At 43.0% G+C, this 23,800-nt stretch overlaps 1 protein-coding gene across 1 annotated transcript in view; it reads right to left on the minus strand.

Moving 5' to 3' along the window:
• The window catches only part of NUP160 (nucleoporin 160), a 51,448-nt gene that overhangs the window by 11,278 nt on the left and 16,370 nt on the right, over positions 1 to 23,800 (minus strand). Inside the window, exons 10-28 of the mRNA XM_040980256.1 lie at positions 21,264 to 21,348; positions 19,167 to 19,235; positions 17,225 to 17,308; positions 16,516 to 16,686; positions 15,232 to 15,331; positions 14,846 to 15,011; positions 13,956 to 14,083; positions 13,715 to 13,875; positions 11,798 to 11,931; positions 10,661 to 10,731; positions 9,844 to 10,003; positions 9,042 to 9,111; positions 8,405 to 8,503; positions 7,101 to 7,220; positions 4,559 to 4,654; positions 4,361 to 4,455; positions 4,170 to 4,266; positions 3,977 to 4,082; positions 374 to 534 (exon numbers count right to left, since the gene is read on the minus strand). Coding sequence (XP_040836190.1) covers positions 374 to 534; positions 3,977 to 4,082; positions 4,170 to 4,266; positions 4,361 to 4,455; positions 4,559 to 4,654; positions 7,101 to 7,220; positions 8,405 to 8,503; positions 9,042 to 9,111; positions 9,844 to 10,003; positions 10,661 to 10,731; positions 11,798 to 11,931; positions 13,715 to 13,875; positions 13,956 to 14,083; positions 14,846 to 15,011; positions 15,232 to 15,331; positions 16,516 to 16,686; positions 17,225 to 17,308; positions 19,167 to 19,235; positions 21,264 to 21,348 — 2,173 coding nt within the window. The remainder of the gene's footprint in view (positions 1 to 373; positions 535 to 3,976; positions 4,083 to 4,169; positions 4,267 to 4,360; positions 4,456 to 4,558; positions 4,655 to 7,100; positions 7,221 to 8,404; positions 8,504 to 9,041; positions 9,112 to 9,843; positions 10,004 to 10,660; positions 10,732 to 11,797; positions 11,932 to 13,714; positions 13,876 to 13,955; positions 14,084 to 14,845; positions 15,012 to 15,231; positions 15,332 to 16,515; positions 16,687 to 17,224; positions 17,309 to 19,166; positions 19,236 to 21,263; positions 21,349 to 23,800) is intronic.

A 23,800-nucleotide genomic window follows, 5' to 3' on the forward strand; every position in this document is an offset into this window, starting at 1 on the left:
TTTCATTTACTGTTGTTTAAAGGTAGGAATCATCCCTCTTTTATGCAGGAGGATAAAGGATTAGCAAAATACTAAGAACACATTCATAATGAGATTTGTGTAATTTGTCCAAAATCACTTGTATTACTTTGGTTGGGACAGAGCCTGGATCCAAGAATTCAACTCAGGTCCCCTACCATATGTGGCAGTTCTCAGGGTTTGCCTACGCAGCAGAAGTCAGGAGGCGCCAGAGCCTAGTATGAAACCAGGCACTTGAACACCGGATACAGATGTCTTAGCAGCCAAGCCAAGAGCCCAGGCTGAAATTACAGTTTGAAAGAGGCCAGCCATACGTTTAAATGATCCTTAATTCCAGGATGGAAAGTTCTCATACCACTGCGCCAGACGCTGGCTGCACAATCCATGCGTACTCTGGACGAATCAGTCGTAAACAATTAATGGCAGCCAGGTAGCAGTTGCCTTGCTTCTCGAGTCCCCGAAGAGTTCGAACCTCTCTGCCAAGACGCATTCCGTATTCGAACATCACCGTACCAGCTGTAAGGCAACAGGACATTGGACATCAGGACTTCACAAATATGTTCTCTAGAGATACTCATACCAAATTTTAAACCATCTTTGTAAAGATTTATTTATTTGAAAGCCAGAGCACCAAACAAGGAGGAAGGAAGAGAGATTTTTCCATCTGCTGTCTGACTCTCCCAAATGGTCCCGACAGCTAGGTCTGGGCAGGCTGAAGCCAGAAGCTTCATCCGGGTCCCCCACCTGGGTGGCTGGGTTCCACTGCCTTCTTTGGTGTGTTATCAGGCAGCAAAGAAACGAAGCAGCCAGGACTCCAACCTGCACTTTGACAGGGGATGCTGGGGTCAGGAAAATTGTAGTTTAACCTGCTATGCCATAAAGGCCACCCTCAACAGTAAAATTTGAAAAAACAAAAAAATCATGTATTGAAAAGGATGTGAAGAGACGGGAACCCTGTGCACTAGTATTGGGAATGTAAAATGGTCCCACAGCTATAGTAAACAGATGACCCAGTAATTCTTCTATTTATTGATTTCCAAAAGAAAGGAAAGCACGATCTTGAAGAGATATTTGTATAATCATATACATACAGAACAGCATTACAACAGTCAAAACTCAGAAGCCTTCATTGTCCGCCAATGGACAGAAAACAAAATGTGGTACAGATAAAGTGGAATATTACTCAGCCATAAGGAAGGGAAAAACACGCATGGGAATGAAATGCAGCATAGAATTGAGGGCTGTGGTGCCCGGCTCAGCGGTTAAGACGCAGCTCCCTGTTCTCCCCAACCCCAGGCCGTGGCCACTATTTTACTTCCTCCTATATGGATTTGCTTGCTAGAATCATGTAGTATTTGTCTTTTCTCACTGCTTGTTTCACTTTATGTAATGTGAAAGTTCAACCAGTGGATGGAAGATCTCTGTTTCTCCTTCTCTAATTCTGCCTTTCTAATAAAAATGAATAAATCTTAAAAAAAAAAAAACCAAAAACAAAATAAAACAAAAAGGAAAGAAAAGCAGCATCAGCACAGCCTTGTTCCAAAAAAGCTAGAACTCCACAAACATTGTTAAACTGGTCCTAACAAAGCTGATACAATTGATGATAATTGTATGAGCCAACAATGAGAAGCTTCTCTACATTTACCATCTTGCAGGAGTCCAGAAAACAAAGAACAAGAAAGCATGTTTTCCTACTTAGGAACATAAGAATGTGGCTACAAATGAACTCTATCCAGGGGCCACGTGGAGTAATAGGGAAGTCTGTTGTTTCCAACGCTAACATCCCACCCACAGCACAGGTTTGTGTCCCGGACTGCCCCGTTTTTGGTCTAGTTCCTTGCTAACAGCCTGGGAGAAGCGGTGGGAAATGTCCCTGTGCCAGCCCAGCTGTGGGGCCTGGCTCTGGCCTGTCGGTGCGGTGGCCCGCTGGGGGGGCGGTCAATCAGCTGATGGAGGTCTTGTCTCTTTGCTTTGTGTGCTTCTCCTCCTCTCTGACTTTCAAATTAATAAATAAATGTTTAATATTCAGCAGTCATGATGCTCTTACAAATTACTTGAAAGAAAAAACTTTCTCCACTTTCCCCATAAAAACTAGCAAGAAATTGAATGAAAAATACTGGGTAAAAATGTCTTCCCCTTTGTTGCTTTTTCAAATCAGTAAACAGAATAAATTCTAAAAAATAAACAGAAGAATTAAATGTGCCATGCATGAACCCAGATCGCAGTAAAGGCAATACGGAGAAGTGTGCTATAAAAAATCATGACGACTGGCACAATCCCGATATAAGCAGTACATTAAGTAATAGCATGTTATTTACATTTTAATTTAGTAAATGAATTAGACATTTTCTTAATCTGACCACTATATGAAAATAATATCAAGAGGAGATGTCTGAAACATTTTTGTTATATTTGCAATTTACTCTCAAAAGATCAGTGAAGATATGTCAATAAAATAAAAGATAATGAGAAGGAGGAATGAAACAGTAGTAAGGAGAAATTAAAATTAGGCTAAGGATACAATATAGTTATATGTTCAGAGAATAGACTTTTCAGTTAAGAAGTTTACAAAGGGAGTCAGCACTGTGATGTGATGGGTGAAGCCTGCACTGCCAGCTTCCCGTTTAGGCACCACTTTGTGTCCTGGCTGCTCCTCTTCCAATCCAGCTTCTTGCTAACGGCCTACAACAGGCAACAGAAGATGGCCCAGTGTTTTGGCCCCTGCCACTCCCAATTCATGTGAGAGACCAGCTGAAGCTCTGGCTCGACTTCAGCCTGGTCCAGTGCTGGCCACCAGACATCTGGGGATGTCAAACAGTGGATGGAAGATCTCTCTACTCACCTATCTCTCTGGAATTCTTTCAAAATAACTAAATCCTGAAAAAAGTTCTCTAGGATATCATTTGATAACTATAAAATGTCCAATCTACACCTCTTATTAAGCATTTTGCACAAAATTGAAGGAAGATTCAAGCTAGCTTATGAGGAACACCATCTATCATATCCAGATGACATAAGCACATTTAAGTGCAGTGCTGCAAGAGTTGAAAAAAGCAAGAGTGTCAAATGCAGGCCCAGCACAATGGTGCAGTGGTTAAGGTCCTCGCCTTGCACGCCCAGGATCCCATATGAGCGCCAATTCTAATCCCAGCGGCCCACTTCCCATCTAGCTCCCTGCCTGTGGCCCGAGAAAGCAGTCGAGGACGGCCCAAGGCTTTGGGACCCTGCACCCATGTGGGAGACCGGGAGGAAGTTCCTGGCTTTGGATTGGCATAGCATCAGCCGTTGCGCTCACTTGGGGAGTGAATCATCAGATGGAAGATCTTCCTCTCTGTCTCTCCTCTCTGTATATTCGCCTTTCCAATAAAAAAATTAAGAGTGTCAAATGCAAAATGGCATAGAAATTGAAAATCATTTATGAGAATTCAAAAAGTGGACCTGGTGCAGTAACCCTGTGGATAAAGTCCTCGCCTTGCATGTGACAGGATCCTATATGGGCACCAGTTCACATCCCGGCCACTCAACTTCCCATTCAGCTCCTTGCTTGTGGCCTGGGAAAGCAGTTGAGGACGGCCAGAGGCTCTGGGGCCCTGTAACCATGTGGGGGACCTGGAAGCTGCTCCTGGATCCAGGCTCCTGATCGACTCAGCTCTAGCCATTGTAGCTGCTTGGGGAGTAAATCAGAGGATGGAAGAGGTTTCTCCCTGTACCTTCTTCTCTTTAAATGAACAGAAGACACCCAGAATAAATTCCCTGGAAATGCCTTGGGACTGTTCCATAATGGGAGTAAGTACACATATTTGAAGGCTTATAGGTAAATTTTTAGAAAGGTGAAACTAATTAAACTAATTTTGTTTTCAGACACAATAAAAAAAAATCACGTAAGACAAATGCACAATATTTTTGTAGTCTGCAAGTTCACCAGCTTGCCTCCAGCCGAGACAGGCCCATGGCTCACCCTTGCGGTAGTTGTGCCGGTAGATGTGAAAGGCGTAGAGAAGCTCATAGTAGTTGTGAGTCATGAGGTCCACTGCTCTCGCGCGGGATTCAATGATTCCCACGACCTAAAGGAGAAGCAAGCAGGTGGCAGATAGTAGCCAGCACAGCGACCACCAGAGTTGTCCTGAGCATCAGTGGGTAAATAAAATTACCTCGTTATGCAGATTGACATAGGGAAACTCCACAAGGTCCTGCAGCTGCGAGCGCTCACAAAGAACCACCACCAGCTGTCGCAAACAATCTAACTGCCTGGAAGTAAAGAAAGGAGATGCCGGGTAAGCCATCTTGGCATGTGAAGAGAGACCGCCACATTGCCTTCCCTCCACGAGGACTGGGACATTACCTGCTGGCATCAGGAATCTGGGTTAAGGCCTCATATGCTTGGCTGTTGTGACCCAAATCCAAATGATGCTTGAAAATGCATGTCCTTAAGGTGGCCTACACGTCAGATTTATATCAAATGTAAAAAAGCGCAACTGAGAGTAAAATCCACATCCACAACAAATATCAACTAAAACACTAAATCACAGTTGGTTCTTACTTGACTTTTCCAGTCATCACCTGCTTCAGTTATTGCTGATGTGGCCAACTGAATAACCAGCTCAGGCAAACCAATGACATCTAGTAGACGTAAAACCTAAGAGCAAACAAGAAAAAATCCATCAAAATTAATGATAGTAATGTCAAAAACTGAATTATGTTTGTTTTTGAAAGATTTATTTTTTTTGAAAGCCAGATTTTTGCATCTGGCATGGTAGCCTAGTGGTCAAAAACCTCACTTCCATGTCCTGGGATCCTATATGGGAACCAGTTTGTGTCCCGGCTACTCCACTTAACACCCAGTTTTCTGTTTATGGCTTGGGAAAGCAGTCAGAAATGGGCCAAAGCCTTTGAACCATGCACGCACGTGGGAGACTGGAAGAAACTCTTCACTCCTGGCTTCAGATCAGCTCAGCTCTGGTTGTTGTGGCCACTTGGGAAGTGAGCCAGCAGATGGAAGACCTTTTTCCTCTATCTCTCCTCTTCGTATATATGGGTCTTTGCATGCCCTCTGCACTTGAAAATGCAGAGGAACTTGGTCAAGGTCACACAGTGGGCAGATCTGGGATTTAATTTTAGCCTCTGGTCTCTGGCGCCTACCAGTCTATGGTTCCAGTCACTCTCATACCAAGGCAAACATTTCCTATTGTATTCTTGTGATCTGCTGTAGTCTTAAAAAACAAAAATAGAGCCAGAACTTCATAGTATGATTTTTTGTGTGTGCATTTGCTTGCTCTTGTTTGTAAAACCGGTCTGTTTTATTACATGCAGTATTCCTTTCATTGCTGTGGTGTTATTTATTTATTTATTTTCTCAACAGAGAGCAAATTTTTCATCTGTTGGTTCACCCCGCAAAAGGCTACAACAAGCCCAGAACTCCATTTGGGTTTCACAAACAGGTAGCAGAAGCCCAAGCACTTGGGCCAGTCTCTGCTGCTTTCCAGAATATCAGCAGGGAGCTGGAAGTAGAACGGTGAGGACTTGAATTGGCATTCTGATACAGGCTGTTGGCATCTCAATCAGATGTTGTACCTGCTGCACAACACTGGCCCCTGTCTGCTGCTGCTGGGCTTCACTATTTTGAAAAAAATAGACAATTCATGGATCCATTCTGTGAGTGGATGCTAGGGGTGTTTCAACTACACAATCTTATGAATATGCTCCTTGGAACATAATTATATGTATCTTTTGTAAGCATGTACATCTTTAGGAATATATTTAGAATAGAAATGACTGAAAATAATGATAGTTTTCCAAAGTGATTTTCGACAAACATACACTTCACCATGGATGATTTCAATGCTTAACACCTTATTTTCATAGTTTCATACTATCCTGAATTGATATTTCACACTCAAGGTTCATTAAATGGCTTTCCTGACAAATTCAATTGTGACTTACCTTACCTTCCCCCCTCTTTTTAAAAGATTTTTACTTGAAAGACAGATTTACAGAGAGGAGAGCTATAGAGAGTGGGTTTTCCATATCCCGGTTCACTCCCCAAATGGCTGCAATAGCAGGAGCTGAGCTGATCCGAACCAAGGAGCTAGGAGCTTCTTCTGGGTCTTTCATGAAGGTGCAAGATCCCATGCACCTGGGCTCTCCCAGGTTATAAGCAGGGAGCTGGACTGGAAGTGGAGCAGCAGCCGGTACATAAACCAGCACCCCTAGGAGAGGCTGGCAGCACAGGGAGGTCGATTAGGCCACCATGCTGGCCTCTATGTGTCCCTTCCATTCAGATCTTATTAGTGCCACCGTTTTTACCTTACAAAGTGGCTGATGAAGAAACTCAACAAGAGGTAGAGTACACTTTCCTCATTTGCTTCTACTTTCAGTCAGTATTTCTTCAACTTGCTTTATTGTGAGAATCGTTGATGGTCATATGGTGAAATTGAGTTTCATCAAATTAAGCAATAATATGCAAACCCAATCAGTCAGGATTTTCTAAGTGGAATTGAATGGGTCATTACCCACCTGTAACCCTAATTGTGTGGCCCGCATTCTGGCCTAGTGAATGGCTACCAGGCTGAAGGCTCCAGTGAAGAGCACTTGAGGCCATCCTATATCACTACATCTTAGTTCTTCTTTCAGTGGGTGAGGTCTAACATCTTTCATCCCCACCTCGGGGTCCAGACTAGTTCTTACAAGTTTCTGTGAGTGAGTTCCTTCTAATGGGAGCTGTAAAGGCGTCACAAACGAAAAAAAACCCAACCAATCAACCAACCAAACATTTGGCTGCTATTTCAAACGGCCATTTATAGATTCTTCAAATCCATCTGATCTGTTTAAACTATCCAAACATAAACTAAAAAAATTCTAGTAAAATATCATGATAAGAATTCTACTAAAGTAAAAAATAAAATTTAGCCAAATACAATTTCCCCCCCAATTTTCTAGGTAGACTCATCTTCTTCTTTTATTTGGAAGTTGAAGAAGACATAACATTTTTATACTATTTTTCTCCAAAAACAGCAAAGCAGTGCACCTCATATGCATTTTGACACAGGGTAGTTTAGGAAGAGCCAAGCCATGACATAAGGTACCTTGTCGTAATACTGTAGCTTGGGAGTGGACACTGTCTCCCTATCCTCAGAGCGAATCAAGCGATCCAAGAATTCTTCCTTGCCTACTTCAGATGCGGCCTGACAGAAACATTCCAGTGCCTGAAAGAAATAAAGAATACCACGTGACTTCTAATAGATAACTCCGCGGCAAAGAGCTGAGAAACTGTGCTAATAAGAAGCTACAAAAGGAGAAAAGAATTTTAAAGCAGCTACAGTCACAATTTCTCCCCTATTTAAGTTCTAATTTTATTCCATCTACCTTGCAAGCCCACCATCCTTTTAATTTAGCCACTTCTTAAAACTAAACAAGCAAGGTGGCTAATGGATAGACAGGTGTATAAGAAACCAAGTGTAGTAACACACTAACCAATGTAGAATTTGAGTGGTGGGTGGTGACAGCTTACTGTATAAATGTTGGGGATGGGGCAGAGTTGTGTCACAGAGGTTTAGGTTGCCTCTTGAGACACTGGAATCCCATAGTGAGAGTTGGTTTGAGTTCAGGATACACTGTATCTGATCCAGCTTCCTGCTGATGTGATGGATGGCCCAAATAATTGGACTTCTGCCATCAATGCAAGAAACCAGAATAGAGTTAAAGCTCCTGGTTTTGGCCTGGCACCAACCTGGCTGCTGTGACCACTTGGAATGAACCTCAAGATAGAACCCCCTCTGTTGCTCTTTCAAATAGATAAATCCTATATTTTTATACTTTTGTTACAAAGATATTTACCTGAAAGGTACAGTTACAAAGGAGAGACAGACAGAGATAAATTCCATCCATTGGTTCACCATCCAAATGATTGCTGCTGGTGGAGCCTTTCCTGGGTCTCCTCTTTGGGTGTGGAGGCTCCAGCACTTGGGCTGTACTTTGTTGCTGTTCCAGGTGCATTAACAAAGAACTGGAACAGTTGTGACTTGAACTGAATATTTGTCCGAATATGGGATGCTAGTATTGCCAAGGGGAGATTTCATTCGCTTTGCCATAGCAATGGCCACTCAAATAAATCTTAAAAAGCATCATGAAACTAAAATAATAAATATAAATGAAACTACTGTGATTAGTAAATAAATTCAATTTGTAATAAGCAGCTCTAAAAACACCTGAACAAGAGCAGGACAGTTTTAATGTTTTCATTTTCCTGTGTCCTACCTAAGGAATGGGGAGCTAAACAGACGTCATAGGTGTATTATGATATCATACAATCATTTGCACTAATGCAGTCATGTCTCCCAGTCTAAGGGCCTCACTGAACTAAGAGCTATCCATCATTCCAATAATTTACCTTCTGTCCTTCTCCTGTAACAAGGTAACACCGTCCCAGCATAAATCGACAGGAACCAACATTGACTTGACACCAGGGATGCAGCAGTTGAATATAATCCTTAAAAAGGCACAGAAAGTAATTTCTGGTTATAAAATAAGTACTTTTTAAGGGGATACTCATTTCCAAGTTCTTTCAAGATGGGGTGAAGGCAGCTTTCAATGAATGTCAAAGTTTAATGGTCTGAAATAATTTCCAGATAAGAAGTTATCCTACTAATATATCCTTATTTTGGATTAGAAATCTTCAATATTCAACAACACACATCCTAGCTTACCATCTCATTAACTACCCAGTTTCATTTATTTACCAATTTACTGACTAGATTCCAAAATGGATTTCTATGAAGACAAGGGTATTATTATAAAGAAAAACAGAATTGCAAAAGAGATATATTCCAGAAAAAATTATGCTAGAAATGATATGATCAAGAAAGTAATAAAGAAAATCTTGGGTGATGACTTGGTGCAGCCAAATTTAAATTATGGTTTTAATTTTCAGCCCCATTAAAATGTAGTTAACATTACAAACAAAAGACATTCCTGCAATCTTTATATTCCTAAGAGTGATTAAACCTGTTATGTTCAACAGAACTCACCTGCAACTGTATATACTGACAGTTTCCCATCAGGCATTCTAGAAAGAGACAACCGGGATTGCTTGGCCATCTAGTTATATTTGTTAAGGAGATTTCTTAGTTTTGGCAAAACCTAAATATAAATATTGAGCATCACGCTTAGAAGTCTATGAGATAGATTAAAAAACAAACACAAAGTGACCAAGAATTTGTTCTTTCTACATCACATATATTTGTCTTTATATCTAACATATTTGTCTGAATATTAGACACACACAATAATCAGATAATATGAGGGGGTGGCGAAGTGAAGCTCCCAGGCGGAATCCCATACGAGCACCCACTCAAGCATCAAATGCTCCACTTCCAATTTAGCTCCCTGGGAAAGCAGCAGAAGACAGCCCAGGTTCTCGGGTTCCTGCCACCCTTGGGAGACCCAGATGAAGCTCATTGCTTTGTTGCTGTGGCCTGACTCAGCCCTGCCTGTTGTCTTTTGGGAGTAAACTAGCAGATGAAGGTTTCTACCTCTGCCTTTCTTGTTCTATAACTCTACCTTTCAAATAACCAAATATTTTTAGGGGAAACAAGAAGAAAAAACGAAAACCAAGATAAAGTGTGTATCTCAGTGCCTGTTTCAAGCCTGGGATCCTCTCCTGCTAGCAAGCACACTGGAAGGTGTTTTTAAGGAGTGAACTGGTACATAAAAGATGTGTCCTCTCTGCCTTTGAAATAAGATGAAAAAGAAGAAAAAATCCTCATTACCCAGGCAGAATAAGAGTCAGCCCATGTGGATTCTTTCCAATGCCTTTCAAGAAAAGGATACAAAAGCTGCAGTAAGTAACCGGTGATGGCAGCTATCATCTGAGGCCAGTTCAATCCGGTTTGGCCCAGAGGTGCCTTTGGCTGAGAGAAGAGATGAGAGATAATGTGCTTTCTTGCAACTTCTTGGAAGAATAACTCCACAACTGTCTGAGGGCTAGACACTTCAAAAGAAAAGGTCACGACAATAACAAGCTTGTGATAGCAACATCAACTTTAGTCTGGACTACGAATTCATTCTATGCCTGCCACAGAGAACATTTATCATGTCAAAATAACAAAGGCTCACAGATCAAGTCACTAGTGATATAAATCAAAGCAGCTTATAAACTGAAGTTCTATGCAAACACAACAAAAAAAGCACTGCAATCAATACTGCACCCATCTTACTGATCTCATTATGCTTATACACCTTCCACAGGAATTGTACAATAAAGTTCTAAGATTACAAATTCGATATCAAAACAACACAGAATTCTGTAGACTATTTTAAGCATAAGGCACGGCTCCTTTTAAATATTCTATGTCCCAGACAAGTTCATAAAAAATACCACGAACTTAGTAAACTTTTTAAACAATGTTGCTGAATTCATCTCAGGTGCATGGCAACAGTGGGAAAGCAGCAGGTCCTCTATGGTAGCATGCACACCCTGACCAGACATCTGACCTGGAACTGCAGTGTCAGACCCCATGCAACGGCCCCAGAAAGTGAAGCCAGGAATCTAGCCAACCTTTTCACAGCATGGGAAGCCAAAGACCACTTCAGTGACTGTATAGTAAGCCCCACTTTAAAATCAACATGCACACAGTCCACTACTTACCAAATTTATTTGCCACTAAAGTACCAGAGTCAGTCAGTTCCAGCACTGACAAGTGTTGAAGATTTGATTCCCTGTGAAAAAAGGCAGAGTTTTACAAATTCTTCCATGGCAAACATGAGGTCAGCTCCATGAACTACTGACTGCACTGCAAGCATGAGGGCAACCCAAGAATATCCTGAGCGCTCTGTCACCCAAGACCCCTCCGGCTGTTTATGAGAGGCCACAGCCCACACGGGGTTTATCTGCTGATCAAGTGGATCTTGAAATTCCCGAATTTTCTTCACTTTCTTTCTAGCTTCATCTTACGATTTTGTCTTCAATACAGTTTATCTGTACATTGCAAACACACATTTTATTATTTATCCTCCAAAATAAAGGGTACTTCAAAACATTTGTGGGAAAAAAATTACAACACAAATTTATTTTGATGTAAAGAATTTTGAAGTACAGGGTAATTAAGCATTGGCACAGCAGTTAGGATGCCACTTTGGGGATGGGGTGGGTGAGCGGCACTTGGTGGTTACATGTTACGGTGCTGCCTGCAATGTCTGCATTTCACATCAAAGTGCTGGTTTGAAAGACCTTTCTGCTAATGCACCTAGGAAGGTGGCTAGAAGTTGTCCTAATTCCTTGGGCCCCTGCCACCCATGTGTGAGCTCAGGGTGGAGCTCTTGGCTGCAGCCAAGCCCAGACATAGGTGTTGAGACTACGCGGAGTGAACCAGCAGCTGGAAAATGTCTCTTCAGTTCTACCTCTCCAAAAAAATCTTAAAAGTAGCCAAATAAAAAATGTTTAATATTTTGGAAGCCATGAATACACCAGGGTCCTCTAAAACTTCATGGAACATACAAATTTATGAAAAAACTAAAGACTGAATTGGCCTCAAATGATACTTTGCAGCAGCATAAACATCTTTTAATTCTGTTTTCCCATAAACTTTCTAAGATACCCTCATTTATGCAACAGATTCTATTTTCACTCTTATATGCTACCTTAAACCTTTAGAAAACATAACACATAAAAGATTTCAATATCTTAAAGGCAAAGTCATTTTACAGCTTACATCTAAAAAACTGCTGTTCAGAAAATAGAAAAAAAAAGTACTATTTTAAAAACCATGAGGATAACAAAACTTACAGTGTGTCAACTGGAACATCAGTTGCCAAGGACTGACTATTCCACTTAATGAGGTAATAACATAAGAGCAGCGGGGCTGTCCGATGCAGCAGGTCTTGCTGAGCCTGAAAGAGCTGACCAGCTCCCAGAACCACCTGTTCATGATGGGGTAAGAACAGAATTAGTAATGGTAGGGTTCTCTTATTTTATTCTTTAATTTAATTCAATTATTTTATTTTATTATACTTATGGTAACAAGTAACAAAACAGATTCCCTAATCGTAACAGTTGTGCGGGTGGGGAAACACACAGCTCATCAAGTTAGAGGGGCTGAAAATGGAGAAAAGAATAAAAAGCTTATGGCATACGGGCACAGTGAGATAAACTGTGGGCATTATGGTATAGTGAGCTACTTTAAGTTCCTAACTTTCTTAGCTTTTGAAAAATAATTTTTATTTTTAATATTTTTGGTATTATTAGCATTAGTTGAGAGGGATGTGCGTCTCTGTGGCCTCCATTTAGGGTGGGGTACAGAGCAAGGTGAGTGGGAGGAATCTTTCAGTTGGTATTACTTTTCCCCATCTTCTCTGTCCACTGCGGCGAGAGGAAGGGGCCCAGCACCTAGGGACAGAGAATGGTCACCTGATGACGCCTTAGAGACTCTCATGCGGGGAAGAATGCTCCAAGAGCGCTGCTTGAGTGTCCCAACTTTTTTTTAAAATATGCGGCTTCCTTGGGCCCAGCCGGATAACAGAGTGGTTAAAGTCCTCACCTTGAACTAGCTGGGATCCCATATGGGTGCCGGTTCTAATCCCGGCAGCCCCGCTTCCCATCCAGCTCTCTGCCTGTGGCCTGGGAAAACAGTCGAGGACGGCCCAAAACTTTGGGACCCTGCACCTGCGTGGGAGACCTGGAAGAAGCTCCTGGCTCCTGACTTTGGAATGGCTCAGCTCCAGCCACGGCGGCCACTAGGGGAGTGAACTATTGGACACACGGAAGATCTTCTCTGCCTCTCCTCCTCTCCAATAAAAATAATCTTAAAAAAAAAAAAAGCGGCTTCCTTGCCAGCTTGTCCCACTTGAATGAGATCACAGACCCAGGACTACTGCATAGGGCAGAAAGGCAACAGCTGGCAGGGAACAGTCAGTGACATGGGCTATAATGAATACAAGATGGTGTAAGAGTCTGGTGGCATAGGAAGATGACTGGAAAGTAGGAATGGAATGGAGTAGGAAGGCCAAAAAAATAAACTCTGCAACCTCACAACTGTGTTTTAGGGTGACTTCTTTGCCTTCCTCTTCCTCTTCCCCATCGACTAAATACTAAACATTCCCAAAAGACAGTGTGGGAACACTCTCCTCCAGAACATATACAAAGGCTACCAGTAAAGCAATCTGCCTCCCATGTTCTGAATCTGTAATCTCTGATTCACTCATTCTTTTTTTTTTTTTTAAAGATTTATTTTTATTATTTTTTCATTGGAAAGGCAGATATACAGAGAGGAGAGACAGAGAGGAAGATCTTCCGTCCGATGATTCACTCCCCAAGTGAGCGCAACGGGCTGATACTATGCCGATCCGAAGCCAGGAGCCTCTTCCGGGTCTCCCACGCGGGTGCAGGGTCCCAAAGCTTTGGGCCGTCCTCGACTGCTTTCCCAGGCCACAGGCAGGGAGCTGGAAGGGAAGCAGGGCTGCCGGGATTAGAACCGGCGCCCATATGGGATCCCGGGCGTGCAAGGCGAGGACCTTTAACCACTTGCGCCACCGCGCCGGGCCCGATTCACTCATTCTTAATTCAACACTCAGTTACAGAGCATCTAAGTAGGCCAAGCAAGAGGGCTAAAGTAGTGTACAAAGACAAGTCTGGGCTCAGATAGAAGAAATTCTGCAGCCGTGTACCCAGAGCTCTGTGCCAGGTTTCCCCTCGAGCAGTACTCACCGAATCGCCCAGCCTCAGCAGGAGCTGCTGCAGGATCAACAGGTCGCGGCAGATGAGGAAGCGAATACTGGCGATTTTGAACACAGCTCTGCACATGATGTAACTTGCTGTGTTGCTCCCATAGAGCTGGGAAAGGTTCATTCGAACATTCAAAGGCTGAGCTGAAATAAAAAGGGAAACAGTTAATTATGTCACTGCTTTCTCTAAACCAAAGTGTCCCATTGGTTGTTTTGCCATTTACCTGGATCAAATCCCTTTTCCATTTCCACATCTGTCTCATAATCCATTTCCCGTATGAGAACGCCGATGGCCTGGATCGGGTTCCGAATCTCTTGTAGTTTACTATAAATATCCTCCAACACATTTTCCCTGCAGGGGAAATCAGAAAACTCGTATTAGCACTGAGAATACACATGTCAGCTTCCGACCGTCCTGCATACGAAATGCTCCATAGAACAGGAAAATCAGCCGGACCACGACAGAGTGGAGACAACTGCTCCAGTATTTCAGGATACTGTGACTCCACACGGCAGTGTCCTATAAATGACAAGCAGCATGATGGTGACGAAGATACCTGTCCTTTTCAGAATCAATCATTAATAGCTATATCACAGCTTAGGAGTTGGCATATATTAATTTCTGTCTGGATCTGGCATTGTGGCACACAAGGTAAAGCCTCTGCCTGTGATGCCCAGGTCATGTCCTAGCTGCTCCACTTTTGATCCAGGCATCTGTGCATGGCATGCGAAGGCAGAAGATGGCCTATGTGGCTGGGATACCTCTCAAGTCGGGAGACCTGGATGAAGCTCCTGGCTCCTGGCTTTAGCCTGGCCCAACTCTGGGCACTGTAGCTATTTGGGGAGTGAGTCAGCAAATGGAAGATACCAGCTCCTGGTCCCCTGATAACTCAAACAAACCACCACCACCACCACCACCACCACCACCACCAACAACAACAACAAAAAAAAAAAAAAAGAGAGAGAGAACCCTCTTAAAAATTTTCTCCCCTAACGCTTGGAAATATCTATGTAGAACCATAGCAATCAATTTTAATTTTGAGTCATCCTTTTGAACACCCTTTCACTACTGAATTTGCATCAGGAAAAGCACTTTACCCTAAATTCTCCTTACACATCAATAGTGATCAAATCTTCCAGAATCTGTTCTGCAGCCTTTTCTGGAGACTGTAGATTGTAGCAACTCATTTCCATCATAACCGACATGTCCAAATTGACCGATTCACCTATCAGCCGAAGGCATTTTATGAGACAGATAACGTCTCGAGCAACATCCACATCTGAGGAAGAGAAAAGGTAACACTGCAGTCCCAAGTCCACGGTGATCCGATTCATATTATATCAAATGCTAATAATTAAACATAAAAAAATCTGATGCTTTTGGGATACTGAGGCACCTTCAGTCTCCCTTGAAATATTGACAATGTGGTCAAATGACCAACGGGAACCAATGCCTTTTGTGTGCACCTGTAGGAGGGGCGTGAACATGGAAATGATTACCCTCAGATATGCTTGACTCATCCTCTGTCAGCAGGTTCTCCTCAGGCAGCAGGTACAAATGATCCACGAGCGATGAGGGCATAAGGAAGGACAGGTACCCCTGGGAATGGAGATCCTCTGGTTACTTTCTTAGCAGTGAATTTTTAAAGGCATAAAATAATTGTGATGTGAGCTTTATCATGAGGTAACAACAGACACACCCAGGCTGATGGACATTATTTTATAAAACTACCTGTGTGGTCTTCTGAAAAACACCAGTTCCATGAAAGATAAAGAAATGCTGATAACAGTTCAAGATTAAGTTAATCAAGACAACTAAATACATGTATTTAGAAAACATGTATCAGAATCCATCTCCGCAAGACATACATAACGCTTTCATCTCATCTTAAGTTATAATAAAATTAAGGTCAGGAACAAATTATGGGCACAACTAGCAAAATCTGGATGTCAACTGTGTCATACTAAATTGCTCAAGCCTGAAATTGTCCTGTGGTTATTAAGGAGAATAACCACGCTTTTTAAGACATGCTGAAAAATTTTAAGGATAAAAGGGCATGATGTGTACAATTTATTCTAAATGGCCCTGGGAGAAAAACATGCATTTTTCAGAAAGAACAACAACCGGAAATTAAATGACACACCCTTGATGAAAGGTTTATAGAAATTTCAATGCTATTCTTTCAATTGTATAATCTGATTTACCTCACTAATACAATGAATAAATAAAATCAAATGTAGAAAAGCACAGGTCAGGGTGGGCAACTGGCCTGGCCATTAAGAGACCCTCGGTGAAGTCGGCTTTGTGGCACAGTGGGTTAGTGGGTTGACACTTGTGACAGGAATCCTGGCAACTCTGCTTCTGTTCTAATTTTCTGCTGAAAAAATTCTTGGGGCGCTGCCATCCACGTGGGAGACCAGGAGGGAATTCTCAGTTTCTGGCTGTGGCCTAATAAATACATTTTTTTTTTTTGGTAAAGAGATCCTGCTCAGCAGAAATACTCTATTGCAGTGCCTAGATTTGAGGTCCAGCGTTGCTTTTGCCTCCAGCTCCTCCCTGATGCCCACTGTGGGAGGCAGCAGGTGATGGCTCAGTGCTTGGGCTCCTGCAGTGAGAGCTGCTTGAGTCCCTGTTCCTGGCTTCACACTTGCCCAGCCTCAAGTACCCTGGGCATTTGGGAAGTGACTCAGCCGATGGGAGCTCTCTTTACCTCTCTGACTAGCACACCCAGAGAACGGTGGACCGGCTCTTAGGGAGCCTGCCGCAGCCTCTGGCAGCCTTACCTTTTTCAGCAGGCACACCATGTTCGTGTGGGGATTCAGATGCAGAGCGAGAGGGTGAGAGAGGGCCTCTTGATACTGAAGACAACAGGCATAGAACTTGCACCAGAATTCCTGCTGCAGATTTCGGAACTCCTCCCGGGAGAGCTCGTACTCTGTTATACTTCCATGGAGCTGGCAAAGAAGAAAACAAACCCAATTCTTGCTGCCACTCAGAACCTATCTCCGCAAGACATACATAATGCTTTAATCTCATCTTGTTATAATCAAATGAATATCTTACGCATTACATGATGCAGACTAATCTAATATATGCCTAATTCTCTAATTAATGGGTTTATACATTTCTATTTCCTATTAAGAAACTCAGGTGAAGAATTGTAACAACTTCTTAGTGTCAATATGACTTATAATTCAGAAGGAAGAAGTTGGGGGTCAGCACGGTGGCACAGCACAATAATCTTCCCCTTGTAATATCGACACCCCATATGGGCACTAGTTCAAGTCTCAGCTGTTCCACCTCCCAATCCAGCTCTCTATGGCTTGACCAAGTCAGGGGAGACCAGGAAGAAGTTCCTGACTCCTGGCTTTGGACCAGCTCAGCTATGGTTGCTGCAGTCTCTCTTACAATTCTTTCAAGTTAAACAAATACTTTAAAAATAAACAAAGAAAAAAGGAAAAAGGCATCATTCTCTTCCTACCCCAAACTCACCTCAGCCTCAACAGCTAGAGTAACTTCTTTCTTTAGCTCATTCCAGGAGAAATCCATATTTTTTTCCGTTCCTTTGCAGAAAATCTAAAGGAGATATTTGACAATATTATACACAACTGAAAACCAAATGCAAAATATTTCAACTTAGACATCCTGGGACAGGTACAAAGGAAACTAGAATAGTGATGGGGCAGTTCACTCCGCTGGTGATGAATCTCCGAAGCCACGTCATCCTAAACTTTTACCAGTGATAACAGAAACTTGGGGACCAATGTTGTGGCTCAGTGCGTTAAACACTACTTGCTGTGCCAGCATCCTACAGGGTGCCAGCTCAGTTCCTGAATGGTGCACTTCTGATCCACTTCCCTGCTAATGTGCCTGGAAAAGTGATGAAAGATGGCCCAAATCTCTGGGCCCTATACCATGTAAGAGACCTAGATGAAGCTCTCGGCTTCTGGCTTCAGCCAGGCACAATCCTGGTAGATGGGGCTGGCCATTTGGGGAGTGAAAAAACAGACGCAAGAACTCTTTGTATCTATCTTTGTCTCTTCTAACTCTGCCCGTCCAGAGAGCGGTAAAACAGAGAGGGAAAGATCTTCCATCTGCTACCTCACTCCCAATATGGCTGTAATGGCCGGAGCTGAGGTGATCTGAAGCTAGGAGCTTCTTTCAGGTCTCTTATGTGGGGGTGGCCCCAACAATATGAGCTATCCTCTGCTGCTTTCCGAAGCCGTAAGCAGATAGTTGCATAAAAAGTGGAGCACCCGGGACACAAATTGGTAACCGTTTGGGATGTCAGCACTAACAGATAAAGGGTTAATCGCCATGTCAGCCCCAAGAAATAAATCTTTAAAACAAATAAACAAACCAGAATATGCAATGGGCAGACATTAAAGAAAAGTCAGAGTCTGGAAACTGTATTATCCAAGATAAAGCTAAGAAATTGGGTTATTTGGTCTAGAGAAGGATGACACAGAGATACATAAAGGGTTGCTTTACAGAAAACAGATAAGTTTTCTATTAAGATCTAAAAGAAAATAGTCAGGGCTGGGTGTCGTGGCTCAGGGCTTTAAGCTGATGCTCGTAATGCTAGTATGGTCTATCAGAGCATCAGTTCTAGGCTCAGCTGCTCTGCTTCACATCCAGCTCCTCCATGTTAAGGCACTGGAAGGCAATGGAACATAGTCCAAAGGCCTGCCTCCAAGGTGGGAGCCCCAGCTGGAGGTCTTGGCCCCTAGGTGCCATTCCTGTTGGTGCCAGCATTTAAGGAGTCAACCACAGGATGTAAGGTATGTCTCTCCCTTTCTGTAATTCAGCTTTTCAAATAAAAGATGCATTTGTTTATTCATTCGAGAGAAGGCAGCACTACAGAGATAACGGGAGAGATGGATCCTTTACCTGCTAGTTCACTACAAATAGCTGCAAACTTTGGGGCGGGGTGACATCAAACCCGGCAGCCAGAAGCCTCTTCTGGGTCTCCCACGTGGGTGCTGAAGCCTAAAGATTTGGACCGTCCTCGGCTGCTTTCCCAGATATATTAGCAGGAAGCTGGATGGGTAGTGGAGCAGCTGGGATTCAAACTGGCACCCATATGGGAAGCTTTTCCCTGCTATACCACAGCACTTGACCCTGAAGTTATAACATTTCAGGGTTTTGTTGGACATGAATCAAGTCAGACTTTCACTGTATTAATGCAAGGGTGAAATTACATCAATTTTTCCCCCAGAACAGAGTTTATATAAACCTTGTCATAAGGTATCTTTGTATATAATATGAGGATTTGGGCACCAATTTCTCTTCATCTAATATTCTTTACTAGCTACTGGGAAGTGTTTCCTGCTCCCACTCTCCACTAGGATTCATACTGAGTCGAAAGGATATTAAAAAAAATACAATGCTGTTTATAAAAGTAGTCACAAACATGAAATACAGTCTTGCTAACCTGTAATGCTTTACATAAAGCAGCATTTATGAAACGCCCTGGTGTAAAAAGACTCCGCAGATACACCTCCTGTTGGAACATTAAAATAAATTAGTATTTAAAAAGGTAAAATTTGGAAATTTTTCTTGAAAGAATTCAACACACTAATACAGAAGTTTTAGTTCCCATTATAGACACTTCCCCTTTCTCTAGCTGAACAATACAGTAACACAGTTACTTTTTTTCACACTGGGATCAACTATGTCCACTGGCATGCTAACGTGAGCACGGAGTGTGCCATCAAGCTGCACAGGAGAACCTGGCTGCCTGTAAGGGCAGAACCTGGCTTATTAGAATATAAACTGGTTAAGGAAAAACTTCAACTAAGCTGTTACTCATTCTAGCTAAGAAGCAGTCACCTGATGGGCTTACAATAAATGGAAAGGTACTGGCAGAAATAAACAATGTAAGTAAAATAAACAAATTTCAATAATCTTTCACAAGGGTGGAAACAAAGTAGACAATAAAATGGAAAATTTCATACTGTGCAAGTATTTTGAACAAATCTCATAAACCAAATTTGCCCCTAAGTAGCAAATTTAGCTTTAATTCACATTTATTTTCTTCTACTGAGGTTCTGGTGGGTGATAAAATAAGGAAAAAACCAAGGATTTTAATAATTAGCAAATGGTTTTTGACTATAGGATAAAACCCAAGTTTCAAGGTGTTGCTAAATGGAACAAATAATTACCACCAGTAAGCTTTCTTGGGGGCAAGCTAGAATTATTTTTTTAAACATAGGGGTGACTTTGTGGCACATATGAGGCCACTTTAAGCTGTTAACATGAAGAGAACCCAGGTTGTCCCATAGAATGCAAACGTGGTCTGTATACACATAGGAATTGTGACAGAAGATTCACTATCTGAGCTTTTCTCTACACCATCAGGCACTGATGTGACCTGGACCTGGTATCATGCTGGTTCCCAGTCGTCCCTGAAATATCCGCTTCAATTATTCAGCTAGCTGTGACAGAACTGAAGCAACAAGTTGCAGAAGACAAATCACTTGATGCTTAAAGGAAGGACTTCAGAGCTGACATCCCTGAGCTCCAAGAAGACACCTTTGCATCTAAAATTCAGAGAAAAGAAGTGCAGAGTAGCGGCCGAGAACTGCCCAGTGGGCATCACAAATGGATTTGACAAATGCCACAGCAGGCACTTTGGAAAGGGCCACACTTGACTCCAGGAGTGGAAGCTTGTCCTCATCAGAATCCTGTCAGCAAGGGAGCCAGGCTCACCCACAAATCCCTCCTGGATGGAGCACACCCAACCTGGTACCCAGGTCCCAACACCTCCCCAAGTCCCTGCCTCCGAAGTCCTCCTCAATACTCTTGTATTTTCCAACTTGATATTTAAGGTGGGAATTCTATACCTGCCAACAGCCATTGCTTCAGACCCACAATCTTTAGTCTCCTGCTAACACTAAACACATCCACTGAAAGCCTTCTTTCAGGATGTTTCCATTTATCCTGTGGGTATTTCTGACGAACAGAGAGACCAGCCCCTTGCCTTCTCTACTGAACTATCCTTCAAAATCATTCTCTGCATGGCACAGACCTCTATGAAAATCATCTGACTTCTATGTATGCGCTAACATGCACAGTGGACCCCTAGCAATTGAGCCTCCCCAGCATCTGTCTCCCACTTCGTTTAATAACAAACGCTTTATTTTTAGGAAATTATCTATCCTCCGCTACACATTCTCCCTCACCTCACTAGTTCTTACAACAGCGAGGCCCAGGCTGGAGGCGCGTCATGTCAGGCCTGACTGTCCTGTTTCTTCTACCGGAATGATTCCAGGGCCTGAGACAGAGGTGCTGGCTTCCTTTCTCTGAGGTTGCTAAGTTCACGGAATGCAAACTCATTCGGAGAGAGAGCCAGCCTGAGAAAAACTCAATGAGGAATGAAGAAAAGAAAGCAAGCCAGGACCAGGCCAGGTCACACTGAACCTGGCTTCTGTCAGCTCAAGGTGGGTTTCTGTCACCTCAGCTCAAAAACTCCCAACATGACAGTCTCATCTTCAACCAGTGGCCAGGAGACACTGTGTGGCTTACTTACTCTGGGGTCTTGGTCATCTCTGATGATGAGATCTTCCTCTGGTAGAGACTGGATAAACACAGGATTCCACTGACCTGCAACATTCCTGCAGAGACAAAAAGTGCAGCGGTGTGCCTCAAACTGAAATCTATGCTGCCGACACTGGGCAGCGAGCTCCCTCTGTCGAACCTCTGCTACGACTGATCAATTCTACTAAAAACAATTCAGGGCCAGACATGTGGCGTAGTGGTTAGCTACCTGGCAGCTCCACCTTCCTGTTAACGCACATCCTGGGAGGCAGCAGGTGACTGGGTTCGTGTCATCCACGTGGGAGACCTGGACTGAGTTTCTAGCACCTAGTTTCAGCCCCAGCTGGCATGTGTTGTGGGAATTCAGGAAGTGAACTAGCAGATGGGAACTATTTCCCTGCTTCTCCAGTAAAGCAAAACAACAACAAAATAACAAAAAGGGCTTTGTCTTACAGATTTATTTGATGGGGACTGGCATGATGGCTCAATTGATTAGTCTACCTACAAGTGCCCAAATCCCATACAGTGTCCCAGCTACTCCACTTCCCATCCAGCTCCCTGCTTGTGGCCTGGGAAATCAGTTGAGGACGGCCCAAAGCCTTGGAATCTTGCACACATGTGGGAGACTCGAAGAAGCTCCTGCCTCCTGGCTTTGGATTGGCTCAGCCACAGCTGTTCTGTTTGGCTATTTGGGGAGTGAACCAGCGGATGGAAGATATTTCTTTCTGTAAATATGCCTTTCCAATTGAAAAAAAAAAAGTAGGACAGCTTAAATTTGTTTGACATTTAATTTGCTTAAAAATTTTTTTTTTTGTATTTATTTGAAAGGCACAGTGACAAATGAGAGAGCATCTCTATTTACTGGTTCATTCTTCAAATGCCCGCTAGTAGTTAAGGCAAAGCTGAGTTTCCCACATACACAGGTGGCAGGAAGCCACATCCTTGGGCCAACATCTGCTCCCTCCCAGCACGCATCAGCAGGGAGTCAACCGGACACGAAAAATTCCTGTCTTACAATTCTCTAACATTCACAATGGCCCAGGCTGGAAGAGGCTAAAACTGGGAGCTCAATGTAGGCCTCCTACATGGGTGACAGGAGCCCATCACTCTGCCTCCAGGTTCCGCATTAGCTGGAAGCTAATGGAGATACGAGCTTCACAGCTGGGAGTCAAATGGCCATCTCCTTAACCAAGTTAACAAGCATCTTTCTGAAATCGAACCTCTAAACACCAATCTTCAAATAATATGCTAGGTGCAGTTCTAGAAATCATCATGTTTGCCTTATGACAACTCTTTGAAGGATATATTAAACCCCATTTTACAGGTATAAAAAGTGAGGCTTAGGCATTTTATAGTTACACAACCAGGATTCCAATCCTGCTTCAGTTATGGAGTCTGCATTCTTTGATCACTTTGCTTCAATGTCATCAATAGGGAAAACTTTCACATTCTAAGACTTGTGGCTTGGGATCAATCTGGGAAGCCACTCCCAGAATCCTCCCCTAGAATTTAGGATGAAGAGGGACCCAGATGACACCATGAATTCAGGGGTCCCTAAGCTGTACTTCAAAGACTCTCCCGAAGATGTTTTAGGGACACACAGTAGTTCCTTCAAAACTGGGTTCAAAAAATAAATTTACAACCATTAAAACAGTTTTCAACATCAGATACATTAAACATAGAAACCTGATGTGTTTAACTGTGAAAATTATCAACATGTTAAGTGGAATTCTAACTTTATAATCACAAAATATTAGTTTTGTTTTCTTAGCATCCATTTACTTTGAAAAAAAGGGGTGGTCTGGTTTTTAAAAAAGGGCTGGGGGCCCGGTATGATAGCCTAGTGAATAAATCCTCGCCCTGCATCTGCTGGGATCCCACATGGGCGGTGGTTCATGTCCCAGCTGCTCCACTTCCCAAGCAGCTCCCTACTTGTGGCCTAGGAAAACAGCAGAGGATATCCCAATGCCTCGGGACCCTGCACCAGCATAGGAGACCCAGAGGAAGCTCCTGGCTCCTGATCAGCTCAGCTCCAACTATTAGGACCACTTGAGGAGTAGAGCAGCAGATGGAAGCTCTTTCTGTATATCTGCCTTTCCAATAATAAAAAAAAAAATCTAAAAAAGAAATAAAGGGCTGGGTGTAGTCATTTAGTCTATTGGTTGGGATAACTACATTCCTTAGAGTTCCTGGGTTTAAATCCTTGGCTCTTCTCGTGATTTAGCTTCCTGCTAATGCACACCCTGGGAGGCGGTGGGTGATGGCTCAAGGAACTGGGTCCCTGCTGTCCATGTGAGAAATCTGAGCTTCCAGTTGTTGGCGCTGGTCCTGCCCTAGCCCCAGGTGTTGCAGGCATATGAGGACTGAACCCATAGATGTGAGTTCTTTTTCTTTTCCTCTCAAGTAAGTAACAAAATAAATAACATAAAATTTGGGGGCCAACACTATAACAGGTAGAGCTGCTGCCTGTGACACCAGCATCCTATATGGGCTCTAGTTTGGGTGCTGGTTGCTAATGTGTCTGGAAAA

Source organism: Ochotona curzoniae, unplaced genomic scaffold, assembly GCF_017591425.1.
Source record: "Ochotona curzoniae isolate NIBS_2020 unplaced genomic scaffold, NIBS_Ocur_1.0 contig_3432, whole genome shotgun sequence".
NCBI lineage: Eukaryota > Metazoa > Chordata > Mammalia > Lagomorpha > Ochotonidae > Ochotona > Ochotona curzoniae.